Consider the following 16,126-nt stretch of genomic DNA (forward strand, 5'->3'; position numbering starts at 1 on the left):
TGGGGGGCGCTCTAATACAGGAGGTGTGTTACTGGCCAGATCACCAGCTGAAAACAGAGGGGAAAAAAACTTTAAAAACAAAAAAACAATGCAGCCACCACTAGACATGTACATGATGAAAAAATGTGTTTGTTTCTAGTCATTTCGTTTCGTTCAATTCGTATACAGAATTCGTATTATGTCTTTTTATATTTTCTTCAAATTTACAGATTTTTATTATTAGAAATTAACAAAAAGGTACAACGTGCATTTCTTGGTCCAGACTGATTTTTCTAATAGCAATCTACAGTAGTTACCTAGAAGTCATCTGGGGGGGTCTATTCCATGTTTTCACACCTCTTACAGAAATATATAATATTTTCTTTGTGCAGAGGATAAAGTGTATCTGAACCCAAAAACAAAAATATAATAATAACAAAAATGTAATATATTGCAGCCAGGGCTGGCCCAAGACATTGCGCTGCCTGGGTCCAAGAATAAAATTCTGCCTCCCCCGTCACTCCCCCCCCCCCCAAAAAAAACCCCAAAAAAAACCAAAAAAAAATCACGCACATCCAGCAAAGAGACATCCCCATATATTCTGCAAAGAGACATCCCCATATATTCTGCAAAGAGACAACCCCATATATTCTGCAAAGAGACAACCCTATATATTCAGCAAAAGAAACATTCCCATATATTCAGCAAAAGAGACATCCCCATATATTCCGCAAAGAGACTTCCCCATATATTCCGCAAAGAGACTTCCCCATATATTCCGCAAAGAGACTTCCCCATATATTCTGCAAAGAGACTTCCCCATATGTTCTGCAAAGGGACATCCCCATATATTCTGCAATGAGACATCCCCATATATTCCGCAATGAGACATCCCCGTATATTCAGCAAAGAGACATCCCCGTATATTCCGCAAAGAGACTTCCCCGTATATTCCGCAAAGAGACTTCCCCGTATATTCCACAAAGAGACTTCACCATATATTGCGCAAAGAGATATCCCCATATATTCCGCAAAGAGACTTCCCCATATATTCCGCAAAGAGACATTTCCATAAAGAAAAGAAACCTATAGTAAAGAGACAGCCCAATCCAGCAAAGTGACATCCTATATATTCAACAAAGAGACATGCCCCCTCTTGCAAATAGACATGCCTAAAAACATCAGCTCAGCTCACAGGTATATGAAATGTGCAGCATAATGAAAGCTCCCCCTTCCTCTTCACCGCCACCGACCAACTAAGCTCCGATCCCGGCTCAGTGATGCAGCGACTGGTGGTGGGTGCTCCTGCTATTGAAGCCTGTGCTGTTCTGGGACCAAGAGAGCTGCTTCACCCCCCGACCTGCCCTGCTCCCCAGCAATACAACTTGTACTACTGGGGAGTGGAGCATGATGCAATAATGACAGTGCACACTAGAGGGAGGGAGCCTCGGGTCTTCGGGCAGTGCGCCCCTGTTGCCATCCCTCTTAAAATGCCGCCTGGGTTCCATTGATCCACCAGGACCCGTGGTAGGACCGGCCCTGATTGCAGCTTAGCAGTTCGTGGATGCGAGGGCTGCATTTGTTTTTTTTGTTTTTTGTTTTTTTTTTTAGCTTATAGCACTTCCTGCTATAGGGTGACAACGCTCTGTCTCTGTCTCCCATTAGGGCTCCAGCGTTGTCACATTGGCTTCTGATGGAGACTGTAAATGGCAGTTTCAACACACATTTTGCAGGCAAGGTCCAATGTTGATACCATCAGGCTACCCCCTGCCACGCAGCCATCGCTGGAGTGCATGTAGACATAAAGTGAATGCAAAGAGGCTGCAGGAGATATAGCAAAGGGTTTTAAAAAAAAGATGAAAACAGGAAAAAGATGATGTCAGTTGTTTGAGAGCTGTACAAGATACACCGATCAAACGAAATACCATTCAGGGCAGCACAGTGGCTTAGTGGTTAGCATTTCTGCCCTGCAGCACTGGGGTCCTCGGCTTGAATCCCAATCATGACACTACCTGCATGGAGTTTGCATGTCCTCCCTGTGCTTGCATGGGTTTCCTCCCATGCGCCAAGACTCCCAAGGGTGCGCAGAAGGAATAGGTTCCTGTCTACACTCCCCATAGTATGCAAGGTAGAAACCTTTGAGTGTAAGCTGCTTGACGGCAGGGATTGATGTGAATGTGCAAAATGTAAAGCGCTGTGTACATTGTCGACTCTATATAAATGAATGTAATACTTTCAGAATGTGTCACATTTAGGGTGACAATGTGACATTATTTAACATGACAAGCCTGACATCTTGTGGTCATATTTGATATTGCGGCTCTGCTTGTATTTCATTACTGAATCTAGGTTGGAGACCTCTGGTCTGTTTTATACTTCTTAGATATGCAGTGCATGTGAAAGACATCCAAATAAGCACTCTTATTGATCTGTGTTTATTTTTTGAAAACGTTGTTTCTCTGTATAGCTTATCATCATCTAGAATATGGGTGCAAACTTTTCACCCTCTTACCACTGCTGATTGAATGCAATTGATTTTGACCAGTAGACGGAGACCATGTAGTCTTGGATGACCGGGAGAGAGCGTACATTGCATTGTGGAACAGTACAATTTTCATGGACAGTCTCAGCAACCATGGTACACTGGAAGCACATATTTTTCAATAAATAAAATAATAGAATACTTATAGAATATTTATTAAATACATTTTTTTTTATAATTTGTTTGGCATACATACAATAGCAGCTTCCCAATCTGATTAATTTCAGTTTTAAACCTTTTTTTAAATTTTTTTACAAGCTTTTTCATCAAACAGTAATAAGACCACTTTGATTGTCAGATACTGGCCAATAGTTCACTGGTGCTGTTCTTGTTCTCGCTGATGTAAAACTCGTGCCCTTGGGCAATTTCTATTCAAACTCATTATATAAACTGAGAGGCTGCAGATGAGCAAGCAGTAAAACTGGCCAGCAATGGGACTTTTTTTTTTAATGAGGCAGAATAGGCCGAAATATACTGGAGAAAAACAGTGCAGGCTGGGGTTTTACTAAGAGACTGCATATGACATGGCAGTGTAAAATTGGCCAGCAGCAGGACAATTTTAAATGGCAAAACCAGGGCTACTGATAAGGCAGTACAGCCGGCCCTCCTGTACCAGGCCCAGTACCCATCAGTTCCAAAGGAGGGGCCCCCGGGCACCTGCCAAGCTGTACTGGGCTTATTTTTACTAATACTTGTGGACCCCCCTGCAGTGCTGCTGGCTTCTACTCCTGTTTCCTCCCTCTGGTTCTAGGATTGGCGCCCCCTTTCCACCTGCTGTCGGGCCCCGAACCCTGCAGCTCTGATGGCTTTCTTTCTCTCCTCTCCCGCCGGCTGTTGTGGGCACAAGGGAATTTTTTTCAGGATGGAGGAGGCTCTCACTGCATCCATACTTCACTAAAGCATAGCAGTTGCCGGCTGGTGCTCAATATTTTGTGGGGGGGGGGCAAACCAACACCCCCACCCCCACAGGAGACAGATGAGAAGGTGGCAATCAGAGGCCTCCTTACCTTAGGAGGCAGTTGACAAGGATCTGGGATAGGGCTGCTGCTCCTTGCTCCGGGGCCATTGCTTCTCCTCCCTACAGAAAGTAGGCCCTGAGATCTGATTGGCCGGGAGGAGAAACAGGAAGACTATAGCAAGTATTAATTCGCTATTATCACCACACAACTAGGTGGGTTCAGGGCGCAGTGCTCTGTGTCCCAAGCCCGCCCTTGTTTGAAGCCAATTAGAGCCTCAGGCTCTAATCGTGCTTAAAAAAAAAAACGAAAAAAAAAAACCGCCAATGAAATTCATGCGTTCGGCACCCTGCATGTAGATTAGGGGCCGGGTGCATGGATTAGGGGGGCGGCCCCCCTTTTAGATGGACCGCCACTGAAGCATAGTCAATTTTGTTTCCTATGCTTCAGTTTGTGAAGAGGAAGCCTCAGAGCACTTCCGATTCATGCCCTTGCCCAGTGCAGCTGAGGCTACAGAAAAGGGGACTGATAAATCTCTATCCTCAGTTCCTTTCCTCTGTGAGACATTAAGGGTCTGTTTAGACCCCTGATATTTTACGAAAGGCCCCAAACAGAGAATTTTAAAAAGTACAATTCTAAAAGAAAGTTAAAAATTCTAAATTATTTAAAGAAACGAAGGACTTGTTTGAATGTGCTTTGCTCTCTGAAGATCGGTCAGCATTTGACGGGGGGAGGAGCCATATTGCCTGCCCACCGCTTGCTTTAACCCTGCACTAGCGCACTGCAACCACATGCTTTGTACATGGTTGCGGGACGCTTGCAGAGCAGCACGATTAAATTTAATGGCTGTTGTTCGATGAGGGACTCTGCCACAGGCGTGGCATTTTAGCTAAAATATCATTTAATTTTTTTCGGAGGGGGAAGGGGGGGGGCTGTCAGGTAGGCTGTACTGTGATTTCTAACAGAAGCTCTGGATTTCGTAAGGATCATCTGGTAGAAATAAATACTACAGAAAACAAAACAAAAAATCTCCAAAATAATAGAATAACACTCTATAAGAGAGAGATTATATAAGGAAGTGCCTTTTAAAGGGTTAGTTCATCTTTACTGAACTTTCCCCCCAAACCTCCCTTTGCATTACAGTGTCCACAATACATTATACAGCCGTGGCCAAAAGTTTTAAGAATGACACAAATATTAATTTTCACAAAGTTTGCTGCTTCAGTGTTTTTAGATCTTTTTGATGTTACTCTAGTATACTGAAGTATAATGACAAGCATTTCATACGTTTCAATGGCTTTTATTGACAATGACATGAAGTTAATGCAAAGAGTCAATATGACCCTTCTTTTTCAAGACCTCTGCAGTTCTCCCCGGCATGCTGTCATCAACCTCTGGGCCACATCCTGACTGACGGCGGCCCATTCTTGCATAATCAATGCTTGGAGTTTGTCAGAATTTGTGGGGTTTTTTCGTTCACCCGCCTCTTGAGGATTGACCACAAGTTCTCAATGGGATTGAGATCTGGCCATGGACCCAACATTTCGATGTTTTGTTCCTCAAGCCACTTAAGGGCCGTACACACGATCAGACTTTTTGACAACAAACATGCAAATTTGCTGTTTTGGAGCAACATCCGACCGTGTGTACGCTCCATCAGACAAACTTTTTCAGTTTCCATCGGACTTTTGTTGGCTGTGCGACAAACTTTCCGGCAACAAAAGTCCGATGGAGCAAAGTCCGATCGTGTGTACACAAAGCCATCGGACTTTTGTACAAGCTACATTACGCAGCCGCAAGAATGTTTCTCGGCGGCAGGGTACTGTACATCTCGCGCTAGCTGCAATAGGAAAAACACATTTTCCTACTGCGGCAGGCGCGAGAGGGAATTCCTCTCTGGAGAATACCAAGCCCTTCGGTCTTCCCAACAACCCTGGCTGTTGGTTGTCAGGGTCTGCGGGCGGGGGGCTTATCGGAATCCGGGAGCCCCCTTTAATAAGGGGGCCCCCAGATCCCGGCCCCCCACCCTATGTGAATGAGTATGGGGTACATCGTATCGTACCCCTACCCATTCACCTAGGGAAAAAAGTGTCAATAAAAAACACAGTACACAGGTTTTTAAAGTAATTTATTAGGCAGCTCCGGGGTCTTCTTCCGACTTCGGGGGTCCTTTCCGACTTCGGGGGTCCTCTTCCGACCACGCCCCTTATGACCTCACAGTCCCAGCATGCCCCGGGACTGTGATGTCATAGGGGGCGGGGTCACGGCCTATATAAGTCCGTTGCGGAGCGCTCCGAGAGCATTCCAGCTGGAAAGAGCGTCGTGTCAACATCTCTGGAAGAGAAGAGGGAAGAAGACGATCTAGAAGTCCAGGCCACCGCTGGCAAAAGAGCAGCAGAAGATAGCGGTGGAGCCGGCAGAAGATGCAGACACCGAGAGAAGACGCCGGAGAGACCCCCGAAGTCGGAAAGGACCCCGGAGCTGCCTAATAAATTACTTTAAAAACCTGTGTACTGTGTTTATTTACACTTTTTCCCCTAGGTGAATGGGTAGGGGTACGATGTACCTCATACTCGTTCACATAGGGCAGGGGGCCAGGATCTGGGGGCCCCCTCATTAAAGGGGGCTCCTAGATTCCGATAAGCCCCCCGCCCGCAGACCCCAACAACCAACGGCCAGGGTTGTCAGGAAGAGGCCCTTGTCCTCATCAACATGGGGACAAGGTGCTTTGGGGGGGGGCCCGCAGGGCCCCCCCTCCCCCAAAGCACCCACACCCCCATGTTGAGGGCGTGCGGCCTAGTACTGCTCAGGAGGGGGGGCCGCTCGCTCGTCCCCACCCGCTTTCCTGACTGGCCAGGCTGCGCGCTCGGATAAGGGTCTGGTATGGATTTTGGGGGGACCCCCATGCCGTTTTTTTGGCGTAGGGGGTTCCCCTTAAAATCCGTACCAGATCTAAGGGCCTGGTATGCCCCTGGAGGGGAAACCTATTCCGTTTTTTTATTTAAAATTTGGCGTGGAGTTCCCCCTCAAGATTCATACCAAACACAGTGCCTGGTATTGGCAAGGATCCAAGTCGGATCTCCGCACCAGTGTGAACCCAGCTCACAAGGTGTCAATCTCACCAATAAAAGTGGCGAGATTGACACAATATCAGACAACAATAAAGAAGTTGACCAAACGGTGGTGGTAAAGAGCTGAAAAACCACGTGATTTGGTGAAAGTTGGCTGGAAAAGTCCTGTCGTCTGTATGCAAGACAAACTTTTGGGCAACGCCCTTTGTACAAAAATCCAAGGGAAAGTTTGTACAAAGTCCTATCGTGTGTATGGGGCTTTAGATATCACTTTTGCCTTATGGCAAGGTGCTCCATCGTGCTGGAAAAGGCATTGTTCCTCACCAAACTGTTCTTGGATGATCGGGAGAAGTTGCTCTCGGAGGATGTTTTTGTACCATTCTTTATTCTCGGATGTGTTCTTAGGCAAAATGGGGGGGGGGGGGGGTGCTGTGGCAGAGCAGACAGAGGCGACGTGGTCATATGTTGTGACCCCTGTGAAGAAAACAAGACCTACTAAGTCCAGCCTGTCAGCTGTTGATTAAATGTCCTTATGACTAAAGAAAAAAACTATACCCTGCAAAAAAGAAGGGAACTAAGATCCCCAATAGGGAGTTTAGGTCCTTACTCCCTGCTAGAGAAAAAAAATGAGCTACCTCTAGTACAGGGGTGTTCAAATTTTTCAGTATGAGGAGAATCACATTGTGGATTTTGAAGAGTCCCCTTCTATATCCAGGAGAGCCTACCCGAGTATTCCCTTACATCTTGAAGTGCCCACCATCAGAGTTCTCCCTTAGATCCAATAGTGTCAGAGCCCCCCTCTTAGATCCAGGAGGGCCCATCAACATCTTGCCTTAGATCCAGGAGTGCCAATCAGAGTCCCTCTTAGATCCAGGAGGGCCCATCGACATATTACCTAAGATCCAGGAGGGCCCATCGGAGCCTCCACCCTTAGATCCAGGAGGGTCCATCAGAGCCTCCCCCCCCCTTAGATCCAGGAGGGTCCTTCAAAGTCCCCCGTTACATTCCAATGCCAGCCAGCTGGAAAACAGTTGCTGTGGGCCAGATGTGGCCGTGGGCCATAGTTTGCCCTAGTACAGGCATCACTAAATGGTGGACCGTGGTCCAGATCCTAACTGAGTTACAGCCCTTGCTGGACTGCTGCTGCTGCATCATTTAGCTGTCTGTGTGTCCTCTCTTCCCACCCCACTGCCACTGCTGTCATCTTCACAGCAGAGTAGAGGGCAGGAGGTGGAACAGGTCTGGACAGAGGGCCAGTGCTGCCCCATTTTGCAAGTTGACACTGAAAGGAGGGCTGTGATGTAAAGGGGGGGCTGTATTGTAAAGAGGTGCACTGTAATGATGCAAATTGAGGGCTGCGATACAAAGGAGGGACTGTAATATAAAGTGGGGGTTTGATGTAAAGAGAGGGCTGTGGTGTAAAGTGGGGACTGTGACATAAGGGGGACTGTATTGGGAAGTGATGCACTGTGATGTAAAGGGGGGAGGGGGACTTTGTTGCAAATGGAGGGCTGTAATACAAAGGGGGGGGCTGTGATGTAAAGCAGGGTTGCAATGTAAAGGGATAGCTGTGATGTAAAAGGGGGGGGCTGTATTGTAAAGAGGTGCACTGTGATGTAAAGGGGGGGGGGCTGTAATGTAAAGTGGGGGTTTGATGTAAAGAGAGGGCTGTGATGTAAAGTGGGGACTGTGATGTAAAAGGGGAGTTGCAATGCAAAGGGGGGACTGTGACATAAAGGGGAACTGTATTGTAAAGAGGTGCACTGTGATGTAGATGGGAGGGGGGCATTTTGATGTAAATGGGAGGGGGGCACTCTGATGCAAAGGGGGGGGACTGTGATGTAAAGGGGGGACTTTATTGTAAAGAGGTGCACTGTGATGTAAATGGGGGAGGGGGCTTTGATGCAAATGGATAGCTGTGATGTAAAGGGGGGGCTTGTGATGTAAAAGGGGGGGCTGTATTGTAAATAGGTGCATTGTGATGTATATGGGAGGACCTTGATGTGGGGGGGGGTCTGTGATGTAAAGGGTGGGATGTACTATAAAGAGGAGCTGTGATGTAGAGGGGGCGCTGTAATGTAAATGGGGCTGTATTGTAATGGAGAGTGCAGTGATGTAAAGGGGGGCCTTAATGTAAATGGGGTGGGCTGTGATGTAAAGGGGGGGGGGGGACTGATGAAAGTGGTAACTGTGATGTGAAGGATCTGAGTCATAACACAAACCTGAGATTCAGACCTCTGTTGGACCCCCTGCTCTAGTAGGTGGGGAGCTTGGCCATCAGCAACTTCCTACTCCTGCAGGTGACACTATAACCCAAAGGTTTCTGCTGTGTCTTAAAATGAACAGAAGAGAAAATAAAGTTTTTGCTGGACTTGCTTGTTTCCCATCATAATATTTGACGGGTTCTCTTTAATGAAAACAATATATCCCCAGATCTGATAAAACAGAGACACCTAAAACAAGACTGGATAAATAGGCATGAATTTTATTTATTCAATAATAATTTAAGACTGGTACAATCATCAAGTTTTGTTCGTCTTAACACAAGACATGATCTGAGCTGACCATGTGTTTAATTTCAAAAAACAAAATTAAAGCGAAAAAAAAAAAAAAAACGGAGGCAAAAAAAAAAAAAAAAAAAAGGAAAAAAAATACCCAAATTCCTAACTTTCGTTTTTGCTTTTAAAAAAAAGGTCTAGAAAATTCTCATCAAAATGCAGCAATTTCGTCAAATATGTACACGTTCCTATGTTACAATGTAAAAATTTACATCTCGGCATAAAACAAGAGAAATATCTGTCTGTTTTTCTGTACGATCCAGAAAACGATTATTAACAGACAAAATTTAATACACGATCCTTTCTGCATTCACATCAAACCAAAAATTTACAGAGACAGATTTTAGGGGACTTTTATATATATTTTTTCATTATTATTATTATTATTATTATTAATGCCTTTTTGCAAACAGTTTCTTTTTGCGGTCTGCTTTACGTCATTCTAGTGTTGCATAGAGTCGGTTGGGGGTGGTGGTGGAATGCCCATTGATAGTCGAACGTTGGAAGCAGTTTTGTAGTATAGAATTTTTTTTTTTATAGAATACATCCTTTTATTTAATAAAAAAAAAGTAATGTGCAAAGTGCAACGACCAATCAGGAATGATTGATGTTATGATTGGAGTATGGAGTAGCCATGTCACATTACTAATATGGCTAATTCTACGCAGCCTATTTGTAAAGACATGAAAAGTGATTGATTGATTGCTTAATGCTAAATTTCACTTTTTTTAGGCTTCTGTTTTAAAAATAACAGTCTCTGTTAACCTGTTGCTGCGCACGCGCATGCGCAAGTGTGCGGCGGCAGTAGCAAAAGGGTGAGCTTCAACATCCACACCCCACATTGATGCCCCATTAAACCATCAGTACCTAGAGGGACCACCTCCCCGATCATGTGACCACTGTGACTGGCAATCACAGTATGATCACTGATCCTTCCCACCCCCGAGGCATTCAGAAAGGGACGCAGGGGCAGGTGGGGAGGGATTAAAGCGGACTTTTCAGTACCTTTTGTAAGTTAGCCTCCATTCACACTTGCGATTTTGATTGCAAATTGCGTGGTAATCGCTGCACAGCACGTGGCGCATGTTTCGGGTGCCATTATCCTTTACTGCAGGGGTAGGCAACCTGGGGGGCCCTCCCAGCTGTTGCAGAATTACAAGTCCCAGCATGCCTCTGGGAGTGATTGTAACTGCCAGCCTTGCAATGCCTCGTGGGAAATGTAGTTCCACAAGAGCTGGAGGGCCCCAGGTTGCCTACCCCTGTTTTACTGGTACCGCCAAACGCAATGCGATTCTACTGCGATTGTTGCGCGACAGTCGCGGCAAGCCTCAAAATCGCATGAAGCTTGCCAGCCCGAAAAGGATCAGCATCTCTTTTTTTGAGCGACAAACATTCATAGAGCCAGCCCAATCAAGTGAGGGGGGGTGGCCTTATGCAGCACGCAAAATCGCGTGTGAATCGCCCCTCTACGCAATATGTGAACGGGGGTCTAAGTATGACTAAAATTCTTGACGTGTCACAATATATAATTGTATCATTTCTCAAAAAAAAAAAAGCTGCACCTTTTATCATTAAAAAGTCATCACTGTGCTCCAGTCCAGTGACTTTGGCTAGGCTGAGATGATGTCACCAGCCTGCTGCAGGCAGGAGGAAGCATTTCCTAAGTCTCCCCCCCCGCAGTGATCAGATTGCACTATTGTAACTTTGTAGCAAGTCACAGGGTGAGGGGCCGATCTGTTTTGAAAGTTTGTGAACACAGCCAAGAATTGTACAGGCACCAGGATTTACATCGGCGTCCCAGCCCAAGAAGTTGATAGTGGCCCCTGCCCAAGAAGTTGATAGTGGCCCCTGGTGATGCCTGAATGAAGATGGCTCCGATCTGGAGAGAAAAGCAGATGGAGGCTCAAACAAGCAGGGAAAATCCCTCATAAACAGGCAGAGCTGATCTGAAATGATGTATGTGATTGATCTTACCTATAGAACCTCTAGTCAGTGATGGTGAACCTTGGCACCCCAGATGTTTTGTAACTAAATTTCCCATGATGCTCATGCACTCTGCAGTGTAGTGGTGCATCATGGGAAATGTAGTTCCAAAACATCTGGGGTGCCAAGGTTCGCCATCACTAACCATGTGCACTGCTGAAAAATTTGTTCGTCCTCGTTTCATTCGTTTTTATTTTCTTTTTCGTGTCATTTGTTATGATCGCAATTCGTAAATTTCAAAAATTCGCAAATTCCAAAATAAGAAAGAAAATCCCCAAATTCTAAAGAATAACTAACTAATAACTAACTACTAAATTATAGGTATTGGAATTTCCTTTCAAATTTGGATGTTAGTGAATGTAACGAATACGAATTTATCCGAAGTTACGAATTATCTGAAAAAACGAATGCTGCATCTAAACAAATGGAACTGAACATAATAATAATAAAAACTTTTTATTATTATTATGAATAATTCGTTACTTTCCATTTGTTTAGATGCAGCATTCGTTATCGTTATTTCGGATAATTCGTAACTTCGGCTGTTAGTGAACGTAACGAATCCAAATTTATCTGAAGTTACGAATTATCCGAAATAATGAATGCCGCATCTAAACGAATGGGAAGCAACAAATTAATAATAATAAAGAATATCAATAATAAAAAGGTTTTATTATTATTATTTATTATTAATATGTTATGTACCATTTGTTTATTTATATTCGTTATTTCAGATAATGTGTAACTTTGGATACATTCGTTTTCGTTACGTTCACTAACAGCCAAATTTGAAAGGAAATTCCAATACCTATAATTTAATAGTTAGTAATAGTTAAGTTATTATTAGTTATTGATTCAGATTTTTGAATTTCCGAATTCTCGAATATTCAAATTTATGAATATTCGGAAAAATTTGTTAAACAGGTTTTCGTTAATTCGGATTTTTCCAAATTAACAAATTTGTTGAAACTCGTTAAAAAAAATAATAATTCGAAACGGAACGAATTGCGAATGACTGGCCACCGCTGCTCTAGGTGAAGTCTTGTCTCTATCAGTCGCTGCACTTTGCACACGCTCTGCCCTTTGCAATGCTTAATTCCTCAATCTCCCACATGTTGCCCAGACCGAGGATATAATAACAGTCTTAATCCACTGATTGGATGAGCTGGTGTGACGTGTGGAAAATGATTTGTAAAAAAATAAGACAAAGTTTCCCGTTACAAAGGCTGTGTACAGGCAGACCCGCTTCCTGACGTTCGGGGGGGGGGGTACAATACAGTGTTATTCACAAGCTGACGCGTTTTTATATAGACACAGAATCGTGATTTATGTACAGAAATCCCATTACTATAAATATATCTTTTTTTTTTTTATATATATATATGTGAGATCAGTGATATGAAATGTATCCAGCCGTATTCACGGTAGCCGATTTCAGTGCCAGAACTCAAGTTTTTCTAAACTTACTTTATTTTTTTGCGTTACGCGTTTCACTGGATAGACGTGATATTTGACGTTTTGGAGGCTTTAAAATTCTCACAGTTTATTCAAATGAGCCACGGAGGTTGTTGCATAATAGACAAAGTGACCCTTATGTGTGTGGGTTAATGAAGGGGATTGGTGAGGCAATGTATTTAGTGGCCCTTGTGTGTGCGGGGGAAGGCTCATCTGGCAATGTGTTCAGTATATTCAGTGCAGCATTTTTGTGATTTGAGTTTTTATGCCAGAAGAGCCCCAGCAGTCATATTGTCAACACTTCTGTTATATATAAAAGTGAAGTATATTATACATTATGCTCCAACAGTGGTGGGCTTGTCTGGTAGGACAACAATGGGGGGGGGGGGGTGTCAAAGCTTAAATGAACAAGTTAAAAGATTTAAAATCCCTGGACCGACAACTCTGCATCCCTGGAGGCAAGTATAGCTGTGACCAGGGATGTGGAGGGGGGGGAAGTACGGTGTTAGTTCACTTTTACAGAAATAATGTAAAGATGAACACATTAAGAAAGGAATCTCCCCATACTCCTCTTCAGCCCTTTGTCCTATGTCAGTCAATCAGTGCTGGGGATGCTGAGCTATGTATGATCAACAGCATGCCCTCCTCCTCCACCACTGTTGGACCACACTGCTCAATAGGAAGTGAATACCTACCTAGGTGCGACTGATGGTGCTCAACTCTGGGACTAGGTGTGAGCCTGAGATCAGCGCTTTTTCTACTCAGGGGGAAGGGGCATGCCCTGTGGGGACGCTAGATGAGTGATAATGACCTTAGTGTGCCCAACATATGCAGTCACACTAGAAGGAGCAGTAGCAACAGAGCTCTGTCTGAGCTCCACATAAGTAATTCACATAAATTGGGCTTTCTGCAGGGGAGGAGCTGACAGGTCTTTTGTTGAGCCTTTAGAGATTGTCTGATTTCCACAACAGTAATTCACATAAATTGGGCTTTCTGCAGGGGAGGAGCTGACAGGTGTTTCTTTTGTCGAGCACTGATATGTGCATCAATAGCCCAGAAGTTAGATTTTTATTGCTCATGAGACAACCTCTGTATTGCAAAGAGTCTATAAAGGGGTGCTCTTTGCTCTGCCCTTTTGGAATAAGTAGAAGGACTTCATTGACTGTCATTTGTGCTGCTCTGTCCTGATGAGAGTACCAATGCACAATGTGATTTGGGCTATTCTGCTGTCTCAATCCCAGATGGTGATCCTGCACAAACAAAATGAATAGCACAAGACTGGAAAGTAAAATGTGCTCTGACTGGAAAGTGTAACGTTGAACCCACGCACTGTGCTGGCGTGACTATCTGTAGCTACATTATTTGCACCATGTCTTAATTTCTAGTAAGGCCTTGAGCGATCAGCACCGAATGCAGCCTTTTTTTAAGGCTGTCCTCCATTTTATATATTTTGGCCTTGCTGTGTCTCACCCAGTGTTGGGACAAGGCCCTTTAGCACCCATGGTGAAAACGCCAAAGTATGCCCCCCACCCCCACCATCTGTAAACTACTTCAGCAGAATGGGTTGTGGGTTCTACCCTTTTGGGTACCCCATCCTGCTAAAATGTATAAAGCAGCCACCACTTCTGCCCACCCCTTGGCCCAGCCGCCACTTCTGCCTACCAGTTGGCCCAGCCACCACTTCTGCCCACCCCTTGGCCCAGCCGCCACTTCTTGCCCCCCAAAGTGACTTACGGAAAGAAAGACGTGGCTGAAATGCACAGAAAAGATTTGTTAAAGATTTGCACAAAAGCAGATTGTATATAAGGCTTGTATGCATCACATGGGGTGAGAGGTATTACCTGAGTGATAGCTAATGGCAGCTGATGTATATCACATGATGTGTTATGTTGCTGCTATAGGTAGGAGGTATTTGTGTTTCCAACATGCCAAGCCCCTAGCAATCTTTAAAAAGGGAACAATGAATTATGTACTAAAGTCTGCTTCCTGTGCATCACATCAACAGTCTCTAAGTACTTCCTACTGTCTACGGTTGATCGGAAAAAAGCATCCTTCCCTATTATTCTGGAGCCCTTAGCATCGGTGCAGCCTCCATTCCCTGAAGAGGAGAACCCTCCATACTGAAAAGAAATAACGGGTAGGTTGAGGATAAGCAGGTGACCACCTCCCTTGTGAGTGACCCCCCCAGACACCCACTGCTGTCACATGGGGTGGGGACAGAATCATCAGCCCTGTGTAAGCTCCAGATTGCGACTCTCTTTTCCCCAGCCAGTGACAGGAAGGGCAGCAGTTAACCATTAAGCTATATTGGTTAGATCTCCCACTCCCTTCATTGTCAGTAACAGGACTGTACTTGTCCAGGAACTGAAGGTTAAACCTTATCTGATGCTCTTGGGAACTGTGTAACACCTCATTTAAAGACATGACAGGTCCTCTTTAAAGAGGGACAAAGACCTCGGCAGCGATATGCAGAATTATATCTGTCTCCTGTGTGTGTTTGTGGATAAATAATTTAAAAACTATTTAAGAACGGAACAACCCATGGCATAGCTTTGTTTATATGTACTCAATGACCATCGCAACTGTAAGGGGTGGCTTAGTCTTTTTTTTTTTTTTGGCTTCCAAAGTCTCATCGCAAGTCTGAAAGTCTCTCAGAATTGACCACTGACGCTCACCAATTATCATTTAAGTTTCTCAAGCAACACAGGTGCGAGCCCTTACACTCCTGGGGTTCAGGAGAGGGACGGATTATGTCCTGCATAGCTGTACAATGTTCTGCAGCTGACACCAATCCCCTCCCCCCAACCAGCACCGGTTAACGCCAAAGGCAAGCAGCATAGTCGGCAACTATCTGCAGTGAGGTCATTATGTGAAGGCGGAGTGTCCAGCACGCCATTTTTTTTTTTTTTCGTGTTTGGTTACAGCAGCATAGGCAGTGAACTCTCTTCCCCTCCAGCCCGGAACCATGAGGGCCCGTTCTTGTCTACAACTTAAAAAACGTTTTCAGTGTTTTGGCGTTACCGCCGCTTACAAGTAGTGCAGCCATATATCTTACACGTTGTCAAAATAAAAACGGTAATTGGAAGGGTGACCTGCACCCCCCCAAAAAAAAGTCTATAAAGTGTCTCTTGTTCCGCTGTCTGTCGAGGCAGCGGAGTGGCGTCAGAGCGCAGACTCCAGCGACGAGTCCAGGATGTCGTCTTGGTGACTGTTGCTGTTGGAGTCGCTGTCGTAGCTCTGCGGGCTGGAGTAGTTGGCGGCTTCCTGAAGCCTCATTAACATGTTCATCTGGAAGAAAAGAGACGAGAGGGAGCAATTTAATAAAAGAACAAGCCAGGTCTGTACCACCCCAGATTTTGGTTGTACACCCCCCCCCCCCCCCCCCCCCCAAAGCCCCTGACAAAACCGCCTCTCCCCCCTCCACCCTGGATAATCTGCCTGGCTGCTGCTCTCCTTTCCTATCCCAGCAAAGAGCTGCTCCTCCCCACACTACAAACAGTACAGTGTGTAGCTGGATGCTAGGTTGCACTTCTGACCTGTGAAATTCCAGCAGTGTAGCTGCAGTAGCCAGATGCCTCACTG

General features: G+C 45.0%; 1 protein-coding gene across 8 annotated transcripts in view; it reads right to left on the bottom strand.

The window, feature by feature from the left end:
* Nucleotides 1-9,630: 9,630 nt before the first annotated feature.
* The window catches only part of NAV2 (neuron navigator 2), a 634,885-nt gene continuing 628,389 nt past the window's right edge, over nucleotides 9,631-16,126 (bottom strand). For all 8 annotated transcript variants that reach the window (XM_073604037.1, XM_073604035.1, XM_073604040.1 and 5 more), the window contains one exon: nucleotides 9,631-15,832. In XM_073604037.1, coding sequence (XP_073460138.1) covers nucleotides 15,707-15,832 — 126 coding nt within the window. In that variant the 3' untranslated portion in view covers nucleotides 9,631-15,706. The remainder of the gene's footprint in view (nucleotides 15,833-16,126) is intronic.

The sequence above is a fragment of the Aquarana catesbeiana genome, linkage group LG11 (assembly GCF_042186555.1).
Source record: "Aquarana catesbeiana isolate 2022-GZ linkage group LG11, ASM4218655v1, whole genome shotgun sequence".
Taxonomy (NCBI): Eukaryota; Metazoa; Chordata; class Amphibia; order Anura; family Ranidae; genus Aquarana; species Aquarana catesbeiana.